The sequence below is a fragment of the Zootoca vivipara genome, chromosome 1 (assembly GCF_963506605.1).
Source record: "Zootoca vivipara chromosome 1, rZooViv1.1, whole genome shotgun sequence".
NCBI lineage: Eukaryota > Metazoa > Chordata > Lepidosauria > Squamata > Lacertidae > Zootoca > Zootoca vivipara.
In genome coordinates, this window is record NC_083276.1 from 43,569,305 (window position 1) to 43,592,785 (window position 23,481).

The 23,481-nt window shown below is 42.6% G+C and overlaps 1 protein-coding gene across 2 annotated transcripts in view; it reads right to left on the reverse strand.

Annotated features, from left to right (window-relative positions):
* Positions 1-3,881: 3,881 nt before the first annotated feature.
* Positions 3,882-23,481, reverse strand: part of LOC118083588 (cytosolic phospholipase A2 epsilon) — a 46,934-nt gene continuing 27,334 nt past the window's right edge. For both annotated transcript variants that reach the window (XM_035112122.2, XM_035112132.2), the window contains exons 10-20: positions 22,531-22,568; positions 21,998-22,133; positions 18,144-18,280; positions 16,376-16,598; positions 14,761-14,875; positions 12,924-13,061; positions 10,894-11,004; positions 9,978-10,169; positions 8,653-8,819; positions 5,360-5,546; positions 3,882-4,841 (exon numbers count right to left, since the gene is read on the reverse strand). In XM_035112122.2, coding sequence (XP_034968013.2) covers positions 4,633-4,841; positions 5,360-5,546; positions 8,653-8,819; positions 9,978-10,169; positions 10,894-11,004; positions 12,924-13,061; positions 14,761-14,875; positions 16,376-16,598; positions 18,144-18,280; positions 21,998-22,133; positions 22,531-22,568 — 1,653 coding nt within the window. In that variant the 3' untranslated portion in view covers positions 3,882-4,632. The remainder of the gene's footprint in view (positions 4,842-5,359; positions 5,547-8,652; positions 8,820-9,977; positions 10,170-10,893; positions 11,005-12,923; positions 13,062-14,760; positions 14,876-16,375; positions 16,599-18,143; positions 18,281-21,997; positions 22,134-22,530; positions 22,569-23,481) is intronic.

Sequence of the window (23,481 nt, forward strand, 5' to 3'; positions counted from 1 at the left end):
CACATATTCATAGTTACAGTATGTTTGAAAACAATTTCTCACAAGTAGGGCAGTCAAGTATGTTATGTCAGAACACCAGGGCAACTCTATATATAATGACTCCTTGTTCTGGAAGCTTCTTAATTGGGAACAAGTTTTTCCTTTAACCATCAATGTTCTGGTCTGGCTGGACTCCTTGTTCTGGAAGTTTCTTAATTAAGAACAAGTTTATGTTTTAACCATCGATGTTCTGGTCTGGCTGGATATACTGGTATTCCTTTGGGTGGAGTCCAAAGAAAATAATCTCACCCCACTTATCTAGTGTAGATGTAGGAATATAAAGGGAGAGTCCTACTGCCCTCTACATGTCAGTAGGTAGTTCTGGGCATTGTTTCGAGAGACAATGGAAGAGTGATCCATCAGAGGTAAAGTCAAACTGCTTGAGAGTTACAGTGCCTGGTTCCCTGTGAAGTCCCTTCCTTCCGGCGGACCATGAGCCCTTCAAGTGCTGGGGGGATGGTCGCTCTGGGGGCGTGGCTTAAGGCTTTTAAGTGTGCGCGCGGCCGGGGTCCGGTCTCTTTGTTCCTGCCCCCAGCCGCTACAGCTTTTTTCTACTGCGTTGCTTCGCCGCTTCTCCAGCCTTTACTTTGTTGTTGCTCGAGTCTGCTCCGCTGCCATCACCTCCCCCAAAACGCGGAGGGATACTCCCTTAAGGAGTCCAGGGGAGTGGCCATGTCCAAAGCCATGGAAGGTGAGGGCATCGCAGGACTCACCCAACGGTGGTTAACCCTTCACAGACTGCCAGCACAACGGGCTGGAGTTGGATATAGTCGGTTAGATCCAATGCCTAATGCCAATACCTCTCTACATCCGTAATCAATAAAGTTGTGGCCTTTTACGCCCATTTAACCTTAGTCACCGTGTCTTGTGTCTTATTTTATTCGGGAGGGGTTGGGGTATCGCCACGCAAAGCGCCAACCTCAGTGTTGAGTGTTTGCAGCTCACAGTCAATGATGATGGTCTTCAAAGAGTAGTTGACCTGCAGCAGGTCGGCAGAAAAGCCAGGACATATGGTCCTGACATTCCAGATTGCTAAGCGCAAGAGGGTTTGTTTGTTTGTATCCTTTCCTTTGCTGCCTAGTGCAGTAGACTGGTCCACTTGTCAAGTGCACCTTATTGACTGGGGTGGCTGACCAGTGAGACACAATGTTCTCTCCCACCATCAAAGGCAACCTTACGCCAATCAGGTTGAGTTTATAACTTGTTGCCTCCCATGTTGTTTTTGCCACATTAGCAGCACTGAGATGGCCTCTCCTGGGGCCCAAGACTGGGCAGTTTGCCACTATGGATTTGTGCAGGGTTTAATCATTGGCCTTGTCTTCTCCAGAAGATGTTCTGCAAGGCAACACAGAGAGATTATTCCTCAGGGTTTACTCCTGAAGCCTCTCTCACAGATAAGTATAGCCACAGGGCAGTGGAAAGTTAGGATCAGTTTTCCTTTTCCTAGATGGGCTACCTTCTCAGGTTGATGAGGCCCACCTGCCTCTCATTTCCCTCTACAGCACATTAAGTTGCTAATTTCCCTCCTTGGTGTTATGTTGTTATAAATGCAGCACAGTCTACAACATAGCTGCCAAGTCTCCCATTTTTCGTGGGGAAACAGCCCGGATTTTAATCTGTTTCCCGCTGTTATCCCGAATAGAAAAAAATCCCGGAAATCCCCCGGATTTCCTACCTGCCAGGGAGGCTCTATTTCGGGTACCTGGGCACCGGAAATCGGGCAGCGCTGGCACCGGAAGTTGCTTCTACGCATGTCTGGACATGCGTAGAAGCGACTTCCAGTGCCGTGCCACTGCTGCTCCTGCATTTTTCAGCAGGAGACTTGGCAGCTATGGTCTACAAGCATTACCAGCACAGAAAGAAACTCCTTTGCTTCCATATTATTTATTCAGTTTCACGGTAAATGTGAAATTATTTGTCTGCAAAATTTCAAACATTTCAACAGTAACAGACATTTTATTTCAGTTGTCTGCAGGTGGTCACTTGATGGTGTACTGCCCTCTAGAGGCTATTCTACAGAAAAGAAAAAGGGGGAGAAACCCAACAGAGGACTTACGGGCTAAGCCTGGGTTGTGAGCTTTTACCACCACTTTACTTACTTTCAAGCCTGGCAAGTTTCTAACAGCACACCGGCTATTCTCCATGTTTCCCCTCAACACCACCAGGTGAAAACTCAAGGTCACGTCCTGCTTCCCTGGTTATTAGACCACTTTTTTCCAATTTCCCAAGAAAACAGAAAACTATTGACAGAGGAAGTCTGTCATGTTCTCTCTCTAAAAGTTTCAAACTGGGCAAATAGGTGCAATCACAAGAAGCTATGATGGTAAAACCACCCAAATAACTCGGTGGTTTGGGTGGTATACAAATGTAATAAATAATATAGAACTAAACCATCAACAGAGTGTTATTAGTTTATGCATGAGCTGCCAGTTGGTGAAAGCAGCTTGTGCAATCCCTCCTTCCTGCCAGTCCAGGAAACAAAGGAGGAGCTTGTTGTTGTTTAGTCGTTTAGTCATGTCCGACATGTCTTCGTGACCCCATGGACCATAGCACGCCAGGCACTCCTGTCTTGCACTGCCTCCCGCAGTTTGGTCAAACTCATGTTCGTAGCTTCGAGAACACTGTCCAACCATCTCGTCCTCTGTCGTCCCCTTCTCCTAGTGCCCTCAATCTTTCCCAACATCAGGGTCTTTTCCAAGGATTCTTCTCTTCCCATGAGGTGGAAGGAGCAGAAAAGTACAAATTGGCTTAGCAGTGCATCCAGATATTTTGAGGGAAATCTGGAACTCAGGAAAGTACAGGGGTGTAGGAAGGTGGGGGTGGTCCGATCCAGGTATCATCTCTGTGGGGGGGTGTGACAAAATCTCCCCTAGGCACCGATCATTGTGATCGGCCCCCTGGGCGCCAACCACTGCGCCGACCGCCCCTAATGGACGCCGATAGCCATGCCCATTGCCCCCCTGGGTGCCAATCGCCACGCCAATCGCCCCCCTGCATGCTGATCACCGCTCCAATCATCCCCAATGGGCGCCAATCACCTTGCCCATTGCCCCCTGAGTGCTGATCACTGTGCCGATCGCCCCCAATGGGCGCAGATTGCTGCGCCGATAACCCCCTGGGCGGCTCACTCCACCCCCTGGGTGCACGGCATGTTCACCATTTCTGGTGCGTGAGTGGTTAGCTCCGCTGCTGGATCTGCGGGGCAGCCTCTCCTCTATTGGCCAACACTCTTCTTCTCCTTCCTCCTCTAGGGCTCAGGATGCCTTGCAAGCACTGAGGGAAGACACTGCCGCAGCTGCAGCCAGCCCGGATAGGACGCACAGCCCCCAGGAGCAACACCGAGGACGCTGGGGGTAGCCCGGGGGTAGTCGTGTGGATGGTGCGCCAAGTGCCATTCCCGGGCGCGCCACCCACCCGCGACTCCCAACTTGTGGGAGGGTGACAATTTTTTTCGCCCCAGGTACCACCTGACCTTGCTATGCCTCTGGGAGAGTAGCTGAGGTATTGGCTCAGTACTGCCAAGAAACAGGCTGTGGGGAATGTACTAGCATGTTTGCTCAGAAACATCTTGCACTGTTTCCAATTGGGCATATCTAGTTAGTAAATTGCATTTAGAATTGAGGTCGTATTATGACATTCTTTCCCTAGGAAAATCCAGCAGGCCTTGTTCTCTTGAAATCTGAGGTCAAGAACAGTTCTATCTCATAATCCTTTGGCCCATCGTACTCTTCCTTTTTACCCCTTCGGATTTTCAGGATTGTGGCTGAACTGGATTTTTATCATGGCAGCCTTGTGTAAAAGAAACAGAAAAACTCAACACACTGTTTTGAGGACAATACAGCTGAGTAGTAGCCTGCAAGTTTAATTGTTAATAAATAATATGCCACCAGTTCCCTGAAGAATCCCTCCATGTGTAAAACTACTGGAGGAAAAAGAGTAAACATAAATTATTAGCTTATATTGACAATCTCCAGTTTGTTTCATAAAGACAAAAGTGTAAAAAGGTAAAGGTAAAGGGACCCCTGACCAATAGGTCCAGGCACGGACGACTCACAGAGTGTTTGTTGTGGGGGAAGAAGGGAAAGGAGATTGTTAGCCACTTTGAGACTCCTTAGGGTAGTGATAAAACAAGATATCAAATCCAAACTCTTCTTCTTCTTAACCTGAGGCGCGCTTTCACTAATGGGGCCTCCCGCTGCCCTGTTCTCATTTCCGTTCTCATTTCCGTTCCCATCATGGGGCAAAGTTCTCAACCCAAGGTACTACTTTTGGGTTAGCGGAGTTTGTAACCTGAAGTGTTTATAACTCGAAGCGTTTGTAACTCGAGGTACCACTGTACATAACAGGGGGCTCAGGAAAGTCCTGAGTAGCAGCTAAGTCAAATTCTTTAGGTTTCCAGAACAAATGGTTTGCAAACTACTGGGCTACATACATTTTCAAAGTGCAGTAAGACTATATTATTTTAAGCTGAGGTAGCCAGTGAAGATGAACTAATCTGTGGAAAACATAGCACATTATTATATATAAATATATAATGATTAACTCAATGCAAAAGATATGCATCTATCTTCTGGATAGGTTTCCCCATAATGCCTATTTTGTTTGGTGTCTTTTTCTCTCTACTGCTCTTCGCAAAGCGTGGAGGATCGAATCTTCATTATTCTGAATATTGTAGCTGGTCAATCCCACCAGTTTATCAAAATCCTCCTCTGTATATGTAAAGCTTTGGAGTCCATATGGAGAAAAGGGACCAGTCACATTAACGTCACCCTGCTTCAGTTCAGAGGGGCTGCGTTCCACACCTGCAAAACAAAGGTCATTATCACATTACTGACACTCAAAGTCTACTTTTCTCTGCATGTGTTGTCTTCCTCTTTGCAAAAGCTGATCAGTGGCACTTTTGAAATGAGATCCAATAAATATGCTATTTCTGCACAGGAAAAGTTCCCATCCAAAATGGGAAGGTATTTGCATGAACAGGTACCCCAATGTTAATATGGTCGCATTAGCTGTGCCAGCAAAACAGCATATTTGGGGGTGGGGTCCTTGTTTGGGCGAAAAGCTGGTGTAAATGAGAAATGGGTGCCTGCCAAGATATCACTGCTAAACCCAGCACAAGAGTTCCCAAGGTGAGGGCGATGACTTTGGTATGATTTCACCTGATTTCTGGTGTGATGTGTCAAAACTCAGAAATTACTCTATCCATTAAAAAACAACCCATCACAATATATTTTTACTTCTAAAAATTCCCAGGCAGCTCTGGGCACTCCCAGCTAACAAACAAACAAACAAACAAACAAACAAACAAACAAACACTTACCTGGTGCTTTATATTTTCGGAATGTGTCATTTATCAGGGGAAAGAAAATCACAATGGGTGCTTTTGAATTCTCGAGATCTTCAAAGACATAGCACTCCTTCAGATCCTTATCCTTAATATGACTCAGATCTATTTTGGGGAAAGGAATTCCTTGCTTGGCAAAGTATCTGGAGGCTTCGTGTAAAGGCTGGATTATCGTAAGACAAAAACTGAAATGAGACTACGCCCTTACTGAAATAATGTATTTTGGTTTTTTAGATACAAAGATGCTTAGGTTTGAGACCTTCCCATACACTTCACTTCCCACCGTGATGTGCAGACTTCATGTGCATTTATGTGTGATAGGCAGGTGGAGACAAACCTGACTCTACTGAGCCTATGGGAATCCATGAATGGGTGTTGCTCCTCTAGAGAAGCGGAGTGTGTCCTTTGAGTTTATTTTGAACTGCTTTACACACATTACATAAATAAATCTTTCAAGAGGAAGCAAATGAGGATCTGGAGATGAGAGATTCCTACTTTTTAATGGATGTCTAAGCGAGTTCTTGGGACGCAGGTGGCGCTATAGGTTAAACCACAGAGCTAGGGCTTGCTGATCAGAAGGTTGGTGGTTTGAATCCCTGCGACGGGGTGAGCTCCCGTTGCTCAGTTCCCAGCTCCTGCCAACCTAGCAGTTCAAAAGCACGTCAAAGTGCAAGTAGATACATAGGTACCGCTCCAAGCATGTAAATGACATTTCTATGTGCTGCTCTGGTTTGCCAGAAGCGACTTTGTCATGCTGGCCACATGACCTGGAAGCTGTACGCCGGCTCCTTTGGCCAATAACACGAGATGAGCGCTGCAACCCCAGAGTCAGTCACGACTGGACCTAATGGTCAGGGGTCCCTTTACCTTTTAAGCGAGTCCTCGGTGAAAGATCAAATGTGAATTATGGACTTACTTACTGGTTCACAACTCACTATCTTTGCATTAACTTGTATATCAAAGTATTTTGATGCCACCATATCGGGAGGTGTACTCCATTCAAACATAAAACACCATTTAAACAATAAAAATACAGATAATCATTAAGATGCCTGGCTAATTCTCATCTGGTTGACAAGTGAGAGAAGAGCATGATTAACTTTTGATGAGAAGTAGCATGAAGGCAAGAAGAAGTAGCACCGGAAGGTAAAACAGAACAGCAGAGAAATCCTCCATTCTAATATAAACCTGTGCCATCAACTAGGGCAGGGGAGAGGCACTGTGGCCCTCCAGATGTTGCTGAACTACAACTCCCATCAGCAGCAGCCAGCATGACCAATGGTTGGGGTAATGGGAGTTGTAATTCAGCAACATCTGGAGGAGCACAGGTTCCCCACCCCTGATCTTGAGTGTCTGGGAGTCTGGAACCCAGCTGGGGAATAACTGTATTTGGCTTTATCTCCAATCAATTTCCCACTTCAGTTCTTTCTTACAATATGCCAACTGGTCTGAACTGGGTTAGTCCTCATGTAATGGAAATCTCAAAACCATTATGAAGATGGAACCATTTGGTAAGCAGTTTCTGATTGGCCACCTGGTACATTTACATCAGAGGTGTTTCAAACTATATGCTGTCTTATTACGGAGGCCAGCTTTCCCAGGTCTGAATTTTCAATAAATATCTATTCAATAAATATCTATTTTCAATAAATATCTAGAACATTGTCACAGTGTTTGTATTCCATTGGAAACTACAAGATCTGAATCACAACACTACATTTGCTTGAGCCACCTGCTGGATCACTGTATATTGCAATGTTCACAGGGTTTGTTTGTTTTTTTTTGTCTTGGCAGTGTGGGATAAGGACTCCAATTCAATGACTGCATTATTGGCATATCTGTAAGTGAGGTCAATGGACATAGACTTTCAGGGACACATTTGACCTCAGTCAGAAGTGTGAAGTTTTGAACCTGGAGGCATATTTGTGGATTTGTCTGTTGCTATATATTTTTTTGCTGGTGCCTTTTGTTAATGGGAATAAAATTATCTGGCCATATATCAGGTGTGAGTGTCCAGGGACAAGGGAAGGACATTTTCCTCAGATATCCAAATTAGACTCCCAGATTTTCCTTGGGGTGGGATCTGAACCTAGAACTGAATTCTCAACCCGCAAAAAAATAACTCATAGGCTGATGAACCCAACCCTAGTTATAACCCACATGTTTCACTAATGTCCCACTGTATGATCATCATCACGGACTGACTAGTCCAATGAATCTCTAGAATCATGAAAAAGTCTAAATCCAGGCAGCAAAGCAAAATCACAAAAACTTAACTTATATCCACAATTCAGAGGCCACAGTGACAAAAAGCAAGCCAGGAGTAGGAAGGGAAGCAGGTCTAAGATAAAGACTCAATGGTAGTGGAAAAGTAGCAAAGACCAAGGTGAAAAGCAGGAAACAGAGGGGCCATACCCCTGTAATACTGGATCCTAATAACTAATGAGTAGTCTGCTGTATCATCAACTCCGAGGACTATCTCATTTTGCTGCCTATCGTGAAGAATAATATATTACACAGAGAGAGGGAGAGAATCCATATAGTCAACCAGACTGGTACTTGAATCTTGGAGGTTTTTAAGCAGAGTTTGGGTGGCCATCTGCCATAGATGCTTTAGCTGAGATTCCTGCATTGTAGGGGATTGGACTAGATGCCTCTTGGGGTCCCTTCCAACTCTACAATTCTATGATTCTATTATAGGTCCAGCAGGCCTGGCTTTGTCAAGCAGCCAGTTAAATGTTATCGTGTAGTAAAAAAGACCTGCAAAACGCTGAAGCTTTAATTTGTTTTATCAATTTCAGATTTAAATTTGGTCATTTTGAAATATATGTACAATTGCCCCACTATCAATTTAGGGAATTTATCAGTGAAACCAACTATTGTGAAGACCGAGGGTGAGATGCTAAGAGTGACAGCTGAGAAAGGAAACTGAGGCGTTTGAAAATAAGGTCACACTTAACTGAAGTTGCTTCTGTTTAAAGCCAACCAACTATGGACTTCAGAAGCTATGGCTTCCAACTGGAGGCTGTTCAGTAAAAGTTGTGGGTAGCAGCGGCTGCAGCATGCTCTGATCAGCCCATATGGAACAGCTTAGTATGCGTATGAGCCCATCGTGTTTCTACTGGTAATGGTGTGAGACGGCTTCACAAAATGGGGGCAACCCATGAGACAAAGCTACATTACACTGTGACAATGCTTATCATTTTCTCTAGGGTTCATAATCAATGTAAAACTAGAAAGCAATGATTCAAAAACTCAAAATGTCTCACAGATGTTTGTGATCCTGAAGAATAATTTAAATGTATAATGACATCCACTTTCCTCTCAGGCCTCAGGAGCGGTGGGTAGCTGATATCTATATATGCTGCAGTATCTACGATGGACAGGTATTCTGATGTAGCTGTCAGCTGGTTGGGAAGAGTGTCTAGAGCAGTATCTGAAAGGTAAATATCATGGTTAGCAATTAACAGTCTGCTGCTACTTTAATTAATCTACACTTTCCTAGTTTTCTGTATTTGCCTGCAGTTCTAAAGAACTTTGCATTCCAAAGCTCAAGATCCATTGCTCCTTTCCCAACAAATATCACAACTGGAGAGAGACCTGTTGGAATGTAATGTAAAAGTGTTGTCTAAAATGTATAAAATATTATTGGAATATTATTGGAATGGGAGACAAAGGATGAGCAAGTAAAATCCTCAGTTGATACATTAGGCAATAGATATTGGTCATCATATAGATATGGAAGCATGGGAAGGATTGTGGAATATGGATATAAAACTGACAGCATGTTATGATCTAAGAGAAAATTACATGAAAATGATATATTGATGGTATCTAACACCGAGTAAATTGGCAAAAATGTACAAGTCTAAATCAAAGAAGTTTTGGAAACGTAAAGAGAAAGAAGGTTCTTTTTTATCATATGTGGTGGTCTTGTAGTAAGGTTAAAGCTTACTAGGAAATGATATATACTGAATTGAAAAGGATGTTTAAAATAATGTTTGTAAAAAAAGCCCAGAAGCTTTTCTTTTGGGAATTATAGGGACAGAACTTCCGAAACTATATAGAAACTTCTTCATGTACGCTGCTACAGCGGCAAGAATGTTACTTGCCCCTAAATGGAAAGAGGCAGAAGTCCCAGCAAAAGAAGAATGGATATAAAAACTTATGAAATATGCAGTAATGGTGAAACTTCCCAGACGAATAAGAAATCAAGATAACAAACTTTTTATTAAAGAATGGAAATGGTTTGTTGAATATTTACAGATAAACTGTAAACAGATAAGAACATTGGCAAGATTATTGTAATAACCTACAGTTTGATAAGAGTATATATTTAAAGTAGATGAATAAATGAGCAAATTAAGTTAATTTGGATATGCAGAAGATATTAAAAATAAATTTAAGGAACTGCATAAAGAGGGGGAAGGAAGTCAAGTTTTGAAATGTTAAAATGATTGTCAAATTAGTGAAATGTATAAATCTGAAAAGCATAAATAATTTTTTTATTCAATTAATTATCATCAACCCAGTTAAAATTTACAACTTGGAGATCAGTCTGGCCAACTTGGTTAGTCAAGCCCTAACCACATACCTTTCCATATGGCAAAATTCTTATTATCTAGATATCCATCATTTAATTGGAATTCCTTTATGAAATTGTAGAACTTTGAGGTTGTTATGCTTTCTGTTAAGACTTCACGAAGGATCTTCATGAATTTATTGGCAGGGATAACCAGGTGAGTATTCAGTTCATCTGCTTTTGGTGGCTGAGGTGGTCTTTCTTCTGCAAGTCAGAATAAATTGCAAACTTTACTTACTGAAGCAGTCGTAAGGAACACATGCAATGATATGAACTGATGTATAGTGAAATAACAAGGGTTCCCCCTGATTATGTGACGGCTGTATATTTATCAAAGATATACCATATTGCGGAAGCCATATTCAGGTATCTGTTCATATAAAATGAATGCGTACAGAGGTGGGCTTTGCACATTCAGCTAAACCCTATTAAAAGTAGGTACGTCAGGCGCAGAGTTCATTCCTCATGATGGGTGCAGGCTCTGCCTTACATACCATATCATCAGGACTCTCCCAAGATATTTTGCTTCCTGAGCTGAAGAACAAGATGATGCCACCCTTCCAAGCCAACCAGACCGGCAAATAAATCTAAATTCAAGCTCAGGGAAAAGTGGAAGAGATCAGCTCTGCACTGCAGGCAAATCCCCATTTACATGTGTTCAATATGTGGGCAACCACACACCTGGTGCCATGGGTTAATTTCTTATTGGCATAAAACTGCACTGCCTTCCTTTGAAAATACAGCAATGGAAGTTGCAAAACCTACTGCTATATTTGCTGCTAGCTTAGGCAGGAATTTTGTCAGTATATTGGTGCTAGATGACAGGCCAGTAAACCAAAGCTTAATCCTAACAAGACATTAAGTCCCGTGGGTTGGGTTGGTTCTTGTAAAACCAAATGTAATGTAAAATGAAACATGCATGACTAACCAATATCCTCTACTCTGTCCCTGGTAAGCTTGTACCACAGGCCTTCTTCCGAAGAATCAAGTGCACGCCAGGAATCCAGTAGGTTATAAGAAAATACATTACTCCACACACCTAGAGAAAAGTAGGGAGAGATCAAGTAAGAAGTGCAAACATCATAAGAAATGTTTGATCTCGTCAAATGATTGATCGCATGAATGAGGAGGGGCGATCTGCATCCCAGTTTGTTGTGACTACTTTCTTTTCCCGCTCTGTTGTCACCACCAAAATTAATGGGGTCTTGCGGGGGGGGGCACCAAAAATTGCTTGGGGTTGGTCTCATCGGGTCTTCAGGCCGGGGATTAGCCACACCTATGTTAAGCTCCAGGTGAGCCACACCTTTTAAGGAAAGCGAAAAGCAAAGCGAAAATAACCTAAAGCACAATGTTTGAAAGCCCTCACATCGGATATTTGCAATAAAACAATCATTTTGCATCTTTCTTGGTTCCCTTGGAAAGGTGTGTGAGGACTAACTGAAGTTCAGTGTTTCAAAGAAAGATAACATTTTACAATGTCCTTTACAACATTATCAGGGTTTGAATTGGGCACTCTAACTCAAAGAAGATAATTCTTCAGTTGAGTTTCCAACAACCTTTCTTTGACTCTGTCAATGCTATTACCGAATACAATCCAGGAAGGAAAGTTAGTTCTCCTCTAGCAACTGACAGTAATCTTTGACTCTACTAGTCCTGTGAATATTCTAGGCAAAACAATAATGGAGTTGTCTTAAGGAATGAATTAGTGTTGTGGAGGGATAGGTGCTGTATAGGCTTCAGTTCACTATTTCTTAGATGACACTGTGTCAATGTGCCAAATTAATAGATGATACCAAATTTGGAAGGGTTGCTTTAGTAAACAGGCTAAACATTTTAAAATGTTTTAACACAGCAGATACAGTAGTTAAACAGATGGAAACAGAAGAAAAGGCTTTAGAAACAAGTGTAAATTGAGGGAGACACACCAAATGCATTCATATGAGATCAGACTCCTAGCAACATTACTTCCAAGATGCATGCAGGGTTAATGCCCATCAAGACACCTGCTTCTTGGGAGAAAAGCAATGACAAACCTAGACATCATCTTAAAAAGCAGAGACATCACCTTGCCGACAAAGGTCCGTATAGTTAAAGCTATGGTTTTCCCAGTAGTGATGTATGGAAGTGAGAGCTGGACCATAAATAAGGCTGATCGCAGAAGAATTGATGCTTTTGAATTATGGTGCTGGAGGAGACTCTTGGACTCTTCTTGGACTGCAAGAAGATCAAACCTATCCATTCTGAAGGAAATCAGCCCTGAGTGCTCACTGGAAGGACAGATCCTGAAGCTGAGGCTTCAATACTTTGGCCACCTCATGAGAAGAGAAGACTCCCTGGAAAAGACCCTGATGTTGGGAAAGATGGAGGGCACTAGGAGAAGGGGGCGACAGAGGATGAGATGGTTGGACAGTGTTCTCAAAGCTATGAACATGAGTTTGACCAAACTGCGGGAGGCAGTGGAAGACAGGAGTGCCTGGTGTGCTATGGCCCATGGGGTCATGAAGAGTCGGACACGACTAAACGACTAAACAACAACAACAAATCTGTGCATGGAGAGTTTAATGTGAAGTCAGGCTGGTTTTTGCTACACCACTCTGATTTTATCCAGAATGTACTGTTTTGCATACTGATTGGCACCACGTAAGTGTTGCTTACATGAGGTAAACAGGGGATGTAGAAATCACATTGTATAAATTTTCCTCAGTGAATAAGCTGAACTGGGCAATTATTTGCCTCAGTAAAAGCTCAACCTCTTTCACACTATCCTAAAGTCAGTGGAGCTTGTTGCTAAGCAAGTATGTAGAGTAGAATAGCCTTTGTGATTTTTTAGGAAGTAAACAAACCTCCATGCTACAATCAGATTTTTTCCCCATGGGAATTTGAGGGATTTTTAACATTATAGTATCTTGAAAATGGTATCTGCAACTCATGTTTGTAAAAGTAGAGAATTTAAGTCACCTTTCATGAAACAGATTCCAGATTCTGGAAGTTTCCTCATCAGGCGTCCCATGAAGAATTTACTTCCAAAGTCCTCAGCACGAACATAGGCCCCATATTTTATTATTCCAACCTCAAAAGGAGTGAATTCCATCCATTCTATAACAGGACAAAAGCAATTATAGGTTCAAATTAAAAGTTTGCTTTGGTGAAATCTGAGTTTGTGATTGTTGCACTTTGAGTAACTTATTTATCATAGGAGATATATTCACATGTCAGAAAAGAGAAAGAAAAGCAGAAGCTTACGGTATATTGTGATACACAATGTGTGTTTTTTTGGAACAGGTACAAAAATTATTTTAAAAACTGAGCAAAAATTATTTTTAGTTCACAAGGAGTGGAGAGTTGTGGTTTGTGGTTCCCATTCTCAGCTGGTGGGCACCATTTTACCTTCCCAGCAAGCTCAAAAGTGATGTCAGATAGCATTGACCTGACTCTGTTTGACTTCATGATGATGCTATGTGATGTTGTGATATGATCATCCATCAGAATTAGGGCAAAGGTTCATGCCCACATTCTGGGGTTCACCAGAAGAATAAAAGCACCCCAGATACTGGGAATTCCTGGGAATACTAGCGCTGCAATTGATAAGTTTGTTGTACTCTTGATCCTCTTACAAGCCCTCCATAAATTGTCAAGATGCTTCCCCAATGTTATAGCATTCAGAAAGAGCAGTGAAGCTGGAGGACCCCGTTTGGCTAAGTCTTAATTAAATGTATTACAAGATTGTCTTCAAACAATCTGAGATAATTATGTATCTCAGCTACAATTATTTAAAGTGGTAGATGTAGGGAAGCTACCATAAATAGTGGGTTGTATCCTTTGTTTGTGGAACTCCTTTCTGCCACGATAATGAGGATCCCTTGCACACCAGTCTTTTCATTAAAAAGAAGCAAGAGCCCACTTGTTCAAAAAAGTGAGGATATCCCAAGACACTTTGTGGATAACCGAGGGCATGGGAAACAAAGCAGATTAATCCAGGGAAATAAATAAAGCGGCAGCCGTCCAATCACTACCTGCAGTCATCTGTGTTCCTTGTCACCAAGTTCTTACCACTACTGTATCTTTCTCTTATGATGGGTTGGCTAATTTGACCTTACCAAATTGGAACTACTATCTAAGCGCAGTTTTGAACTTCACCTCCAAGGAGTGGCCTTCTGCTTCCATAGGTATCCAAGGCTAGAATCACCATTTTGAGTGCAAGTGCAAACATTTCTGGATGGTCACATGACCTACTCTGGAAATAAGGAAGGCTCCTATTGTAAGAAGGGGAAGATATTTCTGACCTCCCCACCCCTGGCCTTCCTGGTGCTGTGAAATGCAAAGCATAGGTCTCACACGGCTCAGCTAGACTCCCACCTCATGTCCAGTGAGCAGGCACTAGTTTTATCTCACTCTAGCTGAAAAAGAGACCTTCTTTCTTAGGATGCTCAGCTGAAAGGATAGGTAAACACCTCTTCTTAAGGCTAAGACCTATCAGGGTATGACGTAAAGGCACAGAAGTGGCGTTCTGATCCCCCTTTGCATTCTAAAGGTCTTCAATCTATGAAGGGGTGCTGTTTTTACAGTTCCCTCAATACAAGAGGGATCTTTCAGCATTGGAGCAGATTTTCATGCTTGCTTGTGTAACTAGTTTTTATACTTGTAAACCATTTATATGCCTACCATGGCATTTAGTGGTATATAAATAAAGTAATACATTAAATATGAAAAAGTGTTAATCATAAAGTCAATACTAAGTCAAGTCACCGTGGGAGCTTTTTCAGTTTCAAATCAAATACAATATGGATAACATTACCTTTAAATTCTGCAAGGCTATAGTGGTCCTTGGTGTTGAGTACCATGTATATAGGCAGGGGGTTTTGACTGTGAGTCAGGCCACGCTTCTGGCCTGAGAGTGTGTCGCTGCATCTCTTTAAAAATAATGGTTTAAATAACACCAAATTATTTAAACGGCAAGGAAATCCAATCCTATAGGCAGTAACAAATATTAGGAAGGGGTGGTGAGAAGACAAACTTAATCGCTAACCCTGATTTCATCCACATATCTAAAAATGCTTCATCTCCACCATCTCTCAGGCCCTGTTCACGTCCCAACAGGCTTCATCTGAAGTGAAAGATGGGTTGAAATTCCTCTGAGGAATTAGCTGAGAATGTGGTTGGTTGTTTTTTTTGGGGGGGAGGGGGGGTGTCCTTTAAAATATTAAGAGAATTTCAGCTGCTGCCTGGAAAATATTTTGTGAAATTACACGCACAGCTTTCTGCCAGCCAGTAGGACTGGTGGAGAATTTCAGGAGCAACTATAAATTCAATCCAATGGCAGCTTCTGTTATCTAGGCTCTGGTAACATCAGAATTAGAATGCTAAAAAGTATCATATGTGGAGCTATCTTTGAAGGAGATTTGGAAACTGCTGTTGTTGCAGAATTCAGCAGCCCGGTTGCTCATCAAGACAAGATGGTCTGAGCACATTACAGCGATCCTGGCATTACTACCCTGGCTGCCACTTAGTTTCTGGGCCCAATTTCAAGTGCCAGTTATTTATTTATTTATTTATTTATTTATTTATTTATTTATTTATTTAGACCCCGCCCATCTGGCTGGGTTTCCCCAGCCACTCTGGGCGGCTTCCAACAGAACACTAAAATGCAATAATCTATTAAACATTAAAAGCTTCCCTAAACATGGCTGCCTTCAGATGTCTTCTAAAAGTCTGGTAGTTGTTTTTCTCTTTGACATCTGGTGGGAGGGCATTCCACAGGGTGGGTGCCACTACCGAGAAGGCCCTCTGCCTGGTCCCCTGTAACTTGGCTTCTCGTAATGAGGGAACCGCCAGAAGGCCTCACCACTGGACCTCAGTGTCCAGGCAGAACGATGGGGGTGGAGACACTCCTTCAGGTATACTGGACCGTTTTGACCGATAAAGCCTTAAACAGCTCAGGACTGCAATACCTCAAGGACCGCCTCTCCTTATTTGAACCAACCTGGACCCTGCCATCATAATCTGAGGTCTCTCTTCATATGCCTCCTCCATGAGAGGTCTGGAGGATGGCAACAAGAGAACAGGTATTTTCTGTGGTAGCTCCCCTTTTGTGGAATGCTCTCCCCAGGGAGGCACGCCTGGCACCTTCATTATTTATCTTTAGGGACCCGATGAAAACATTCCTCTTTAACCAGGCCAGTGTCTAATTAACATTCCAGGGCCTTTTAAATGGGATGGGGGTTATTGGTTTGCTTTTGCTCTGGTTCTTGTCTTTATTATGCATTTTGTGTTCTCGTTTTGTATTTTTATGTTGTGAACCACCCTGCAACCTTATGATGAAGGGCAGCATAGAAATTTAATGCATCAGATTTAATCTCTCAGATTTAATTTCATAAAATAGAAAATGCATAAAAAACAGAAATATATATTACCCCGTTGCTCAATGCTTTGTCAATGAAAAGTCCCCAAAGATCAGTGATACACGTTTTGTAGCCTTGCTTTTGCCGATGTTCCAGTGCAGCACTGTATTCCTTTAAGTTTTGGAGGGAAAACAAGTCCAGCTTGCATTTGGTCATATTCTTGCGAGCCTCTGAAATTGCTCCTGAAAGGTCTTGCTGTGACCAGTCAGCATGTTCATAAAGATTTGATAAGGCCCTAGGGGAGAAGAATCATTTCATTATTATTTTTTCATTATTTTTTTCATTTTTGTATTTATAGTCTGCCTTTCTTCCACAGAGCTCAAGGTGGCGTACATAGCTCTCCCTGTCTCCATTCTGTTCCCATAACAAACTTGTGAGGCAGGTTAGGCTGAGAGATAGTGACTTCCCCAAAGTGTAAAATAATGGGAGTGTAAAATAAATTGCTATTAGACATACCGAATATTATCAGTAAAGCAAAAAAAAAAAAAAAACAACCCAACCAACCAATTATCTTTATGAAAAACCAGAAAATCATGCAAAAGTTGGCTGGGTTGTTGTTGTTGCTTGGAAGGAATTTGATATACCCATGGGATTTTTCAGTGCAAATAATGTCAAAGCCTAAGGAAAGTGTTCAGCAGTCAGCAAAAGGAAATAGGAAGGCCCCTTTTTTATATATATTTTTTAAAAACCCAAAAAACTACAACCCCTCCACCCTCCCCAAACTGGATAAAGGCTAAAGATAAACAAAATGCAACTATAAGGGACTGAAAATAAACAACTTCCAGGTTGGTCATGCAGCCAGTGGCATTAGATGGCATATACTGTTGCATAGCACTGCAAGGACCAGGGCAGCTCTGATACTGATGCTTGCACCCGGGTGTGTCGGAAACCCATAATCTTAGGCATGCCAAGTGTAGGGGCTGAGTAGGACTGAATAAGCTGTCTGGGTATGAATTTGATTGCTGATTCAGGACCCTAAACTGTGTTTTATATAACTGACTTTTTATTTTGTTCTGTGTACATCGCAATGTTCTTTTGTTGCTATGGCCGATGGCTGAGGCAAATAAAGTTTCATTCATTCACTCTGTCTGGGTACTGGGAACTGTGACTGGGAAAGTGCACCAAGGAGAAAGAGGAAGGCCTGAAGAGATCGCGAGGACTAGAAACTTGCTTGAAATGGATAAGCTGTCCCTGTGATGGGTGTTGGGTTAAAAGTGTAAATGTGTGTGTAAACTGAGCTAGAAGCAGGCAGAAGCCAAAGAGTACGAGCGACTGCTAGAATCCAAAGCTGTGACTATGGGAGAAGCAAGACCTTCTGAGGTGTTAATGCTATGAGCCCCTCCATCGTAGGCTCAGGTTGCATACATGTGTAAATAAACCATATATCATACAGACACCCTTGTCTCAGAACAGTGCAAGATTCCAGGGATTTTAGGCGCTTACGAAGAATTAAGTTTCCTTGGAATGAGGGACAGCAAAGACTGTGGTGTCTCTAGGATATATGCTTCAAAGATCAGCTCACTCACAAACACTGGCTTTTGTCTTTCTCACTACCAGGCAGGTGACGGAGGCGACCCACTCATTTGCCCTCTGGCACAAGGCCACTTCCTTACACTTTACTTACTTTCAAGCCTGGCAAGTTTCTAACAGCACACCGGCTATTATCCATGTTCCCCTTCACAGAAAATTTTCTGGGCAACCATATATGGGCCACTGTTTAGTCACTGCAGTCTGGACCATAGAAATGTCAAAAGGGAACTTGTCATTGCACCATCCTTACCATGTGGAGCCAGAAGATCCAGTGATGTATGAAATACAATCTAAGAGATTCAATTTTTGAAGTCCATAGAGGTTGCCATGCAAAGCTGTGAATGCCCTGGCACCTCCTCCTGTTGTCATGACAGCCACCACTGGCACCTGTTCAACATAAAACATTTTTTAATAATCAATGTAAGGGTACATTAAGAAACCAAGGATTAAAAGTAATGTTGTTGTTTAGTCGTTTAGTCGTGTTCGACTCTTCGTGACCCCATGGACCATAGCACGCCAGGCACTCCTGTCTTGCACTGCCTCCCGCAGTTTGGTCAAACTCATGTTCGTAGCTTCAAGAACACTGTCCAACCATCTCGTCCTCTGTCGTCCCCTTCTCCTAGTGCCCTCAATCTTTCCCAACATCAGGGTCTTTTCCAAGGATTCTTCTCTTCTCATGAGGTGGCCAAAGTATTGGAGCCTCAGCTTCACAATCTGTCCTTCCAGGGAGCACTCAGGTCTGATTTCCTTAAGAATGGATAGGTTTGATCGTCTTGCAGTCCATGGGACTCTCAAGAGTCTCCTCCAGCACCATAATTCAAAAGCATCAATTCTTCGGCGATCAGCCTTCTTTATGGACCATAAAAGTAATACATGAGGATAATATGATGAGGTCCTCACAGCCCCTCTTCTCCCTTTCTAAATAGGATACTGAAGTCACTCTTAATATGATTTTGATATTGATATTGAAGTCAGTTGTACATCCTCTGAAGGAAGCAAGGCTCGGATCCAGGGAGGGCGGTGCGAGGAGGGTGCAACAAGCAGGGTCTGGGTGGGTGCTGTGGGCTCCATTCACCCCCCTCCCCTCACTCCGCCCCTGACTCGGGACACACACACCCCGGGTGGCATGGAGACATCCTCTGTTGTTGCCTTCTAGACTAACTTCTTCTCTGTTTCACAATAAGGATAGTAAGATTAACAAATGGAACCTTGGGGGAGTTCCGGCAAGGCAAGATGGCAAGTGTCACAACTGTGCGAAGCTCCTGAGGACCAGCAGCACCAAGGGCACCTCCTCAAAGCCTTTGCTTGCTTAGAATGGAAATACAGTGGTAACTCGGGTTACAAACACCTCAGTTACAAACACTTTGGGTTACAGACTCTGCTAACCTGGAAGTAGTACCTTGGGTTAAGAACTTTGCCCCAGGATGAGAACAGAAATAGTGCGCCAGTGGTGTGGCAGCAGCGGGAGGCCCCATTAGCTAAAGTGGTATCTCAGATTAAGAACAGTTTCAGGTTAAGAACAGACCTCCAGAACGAATTAAGTTCTTAACCAGAGGTACCACTGTATCTTTTCTTCCTTCCTTCCTTCCTTCCTTCCTTCCTTCCTTCCTTCCTTCCTTCCTTCCTTCCAAACTGCAAACTGTTTAAACCAATTCATGAACCAAGAACCTGTACATTGACCATTAATAATAAAACATGCATTGTAGATATTTTTCCACATTTATTATGCTATTTTTGTGGTATACAAATGACATGAGAAAACTTGGTATACTTGTTTTTATAACATTATTCTTGTTTATAAAACCCTTTAAAAAAATAATGGCAATATCTATTAGCAGTATTAAATAACATGAAATTTGGCCCCATCTTCCTACAAACCCTCGAACAAATTTATTCCCAAGCCTCAGCAAAATGAAGAATTAACAATATGGACTCCAATAGCATAGCAATCCAAAGAGGCACATAACAAGGATGCCCACTGTCTCCCTTCCTATTCATCTTGGCCCTGGAACCCCTAGCAATCCGACTCCGAGCGGCTCCAGATATCAAGGGTATGGAAATAAAAGGTAAAACCTACAAACTAGGCAACCTGATGGTCACAACACCAGACCCCATAAACACAGCAACCACCCTAACTAAAGAACTCAACACATTCGCAATGGTGTCAGGCCTACAAGAAAACTTTATAAAATCTGAGGCTATGTGTCAGCACCCACACACCGCTGCATACTCAAAAGCGATTGACCAACATCACAAAGATAAAACTCTGCCACACCAAATTCAGGTACCTAGCAGTTCAAATAACCAAAAACCTCAACAAATTATACCTCCACAATTACAAGCCCCTGTGCTGACATTTCAACAGTGGCTTGAGGAAATGGAACAACACCAACTTCACCCTCATAGACAAAATACCCATGATCAAAATGGTCACCCTCCCAACTCGAACCTATTTATTCCAAACCCTCCCAATCTGAATTCCCCCAACCTAACTCCAGAAGTGGCAGGATAAACTACACTAGGCCCTTGACTACCTTAAAGAACCTCCTGACAGCAGAGGGGCACAGCAAAGGGATGGTACCCACAATATAAAACATACTGCTCCAAAATCCCACAAACCCCTTTGACGCAATGAGAGAACAATAGGAGCATGGCATAGGCTATGAAATAAACCCCACCCAATGGACTAGAATGTGATCTAAACCTCCCTTTAAGTCCACATCAGCCAAAAGAAGGAAACTCACTCTGAAACTCACCTACGGGTGTTACCTAACACCACAGAAACTGGCACTGATACACCCAGGAACCTCACCAAGATGTTGGAGAGGCTGCACATCCATAGGCACATACCTCCACATGTGGTGGGAATGCCCTAAAATCCAACCCTTCTGGACAGCACTTCTACAGGAAATATTTAAAATAACTAAAACAAACAGGTATTAGAACTCACCCCAGAACTGGCCCTGCTGAACATCTTCCAAGATCATAATGACCACTCACATTATACAGAGCTTATAACCCACCTACTCTCAGCAGCCAGAAACCTCATAGCCAGACGCTGGAGAGACCTGTCAGGAGTAAACATGGACCAATGGTATCAAACTGTATGGGAAATGGCTTTACCAGAAAAGCTAACCAACTGAAACTGACACGGAGACAAACAGGAGAGGATGCCTTCGCCCCAGTATGGTTCCCCTTTATCACAAACACAGCCCAACAAGATAACAACAACAATCCACTGGCATCATATGAATCAATCTGGTTTATCTGACCCAACAGGCCCTCTCCCCTCACAAATGCAAACAAACTGCAGACAACCACAGACAACCAACCACACCCTGCCCCTATATCTTCTGCTTGTCTCTCATGGGGAGGCATTATAGATCAGTGGTATTTTTTGTTTGCTTGTTGTTTGTTTAATTTGTATACTGCCTTATAACTGCAGATCTGAGTACATGTTTTGCACACATTTGCATAAGGTCCACAATTCAATCCCAAGCATCTCCATTAAGACCAACGTAATGCCAGGTTCATTAAGACCAACGTAATGCCAGGGACTTGGGGAAACCACAGTTAGTCAAAGCAGACAGTACCAAGGTATGGGCAGACAAAGGGTTTTCCCAGTGGAACATGTCTACCAGAGGTGGGTAGCACACCAGTTCAGCCACACTTGGTGCCACACTCCTGGGGCACCACAATGCTACTCTAGAATGGAGTGCAAGAGGTGGGGTGTGTGTGCGCCAAAGTCTGCCATTGTGTCTACTGATAGAGGGAGTTTGACCATTTCCCCCTCACCCCTGCAGCTCCCAGTGCTCTCTGAAAATCTGTTTGGAGGAGCAACAGCACACAGAGCAGCAATTGGATTTCATCCTATGTTCATATGTGTGCAAATGCATCCCTTTATGGTAAATTCAGCCTTTACTGTACCCCGTAAATAGTGGATTTGCTGTATTTTATTTATTTGTTTATTTTATTTGCTGAAAACAGTCACACACAAATAATAAAAAACAATCAAACTGTGCCTACAAAGCATCTTTTGTTAAAAAAAGAGAGGCTAAACCCTACATACCAAATATTTATTAAGCAAAATTTTGTCCTACGTACCTCATGATCTTGTAAGCCCTTCTTTAAGCCGAGAGCCCTTTCCAGGGCAGCTGCAACAAGCTTCTTCCGTTTCTGTATAACTGTTTGTTCATCTATACATAGTTCATACCCCAAACGCACATCCAGGTTTTTCAGCCTTGCATGTAGGCCAGAGCAGAACACACACACAAAAAGCATCAGTGCACTGCATCCCCCAACCTCCTTTTGTTATCATTTTCTTATGAAGAGCCACAGTCTCAACAAAAAACCCATATCCAAAGCAAACACTTCCATTTCAAAGGAAGCTTCCATTGACCCCTCTAATAGGCCAATAACAGCTTCAGGACCTTGGCAGAGGGAGAGTTAAACTTCATTCCCCATATTATCCTCCACAGCTAGTATTTACTAGTTCCATGCACCAAATCTGGCCAAATCTTAGGAGCCCCCCCCCAAATGTACTATAATCCTCTAATTATTCAGATACAGTATATATTTCAGATAGTAAATAGAAGTCAAGTAGGCAGAGTTGGGTAAAATTAACACTATTGTATTACCATTCTTTCACGTTCACACGTAGATCAACTGTTTTGTCCTAGAGAGAGAGGAGAGAAGATGAAATGTTGTCAGTAACCTGCCATAACATGACATACTGTTAATCTAGACGAGAAGTTTGAAGCAGGCAGCAGCCACACATCACACATACCTCCATTCAGGGCTAGCAAAATGGGGCCTTGTATTTGATACTGGACTGTCCTGCTTTTCCTCAGAACATCCCTATTTTCATCAGAGAAATATTGGAGGGTATGGAGTTATGTGACCCCTAAGCCAAGGAGATAAGCAACTATACAACCTTTAGAAGACATCTGAAGGCAGACCAGTAAAGGGAAGTTTTAAATGTTTAATATTTTATTATGTTTTTCATAAATGTTGGAAGCCACCCAGAGTGGTTGGGGCAACCCAGTCAAATGGGTGGACTATAAATATTAGTAGTAGTAGAAGAAGAAGAAGAAAAAGAAGTAATATTGAATAGGATGTCCCTATTTTCATCAGAGAAATGTTGGAGAGCATGAACATTCCCACAACCCTTGTTTCCCTCAGGTAGACTTCCCTCAGCTTATCATACATCTTATCATACATACAGATCCAGAACTCTGAATTACTTCTGCTAAGAATATGTTTCTTCTACAATACTAGCTGGATATCAGACCACTGCCTTGTCAAATCAGTGTTTAGTAACAAGTGGTGTTGTGGCACAATTCATCAATAATCACCTAATCTGGAAAGAAAGAGAGGCCCCAAAAATCATAGACTGGCAGGAAAAGCTACAGGAAATGGCCGAAATGGCACAGCTAACAAATAGTTTGAGAGGGAAAGATAAGGAAGAATTTGTTAAAAGATGGGATAGATACAAGAAATATGTTAGAAAATATACTGAAGATAAAATTAAAATGATAGCGTTTGAGTGAAAGGGTAAGGAGATAGTTCGATTTATTGAATTTGTGGAA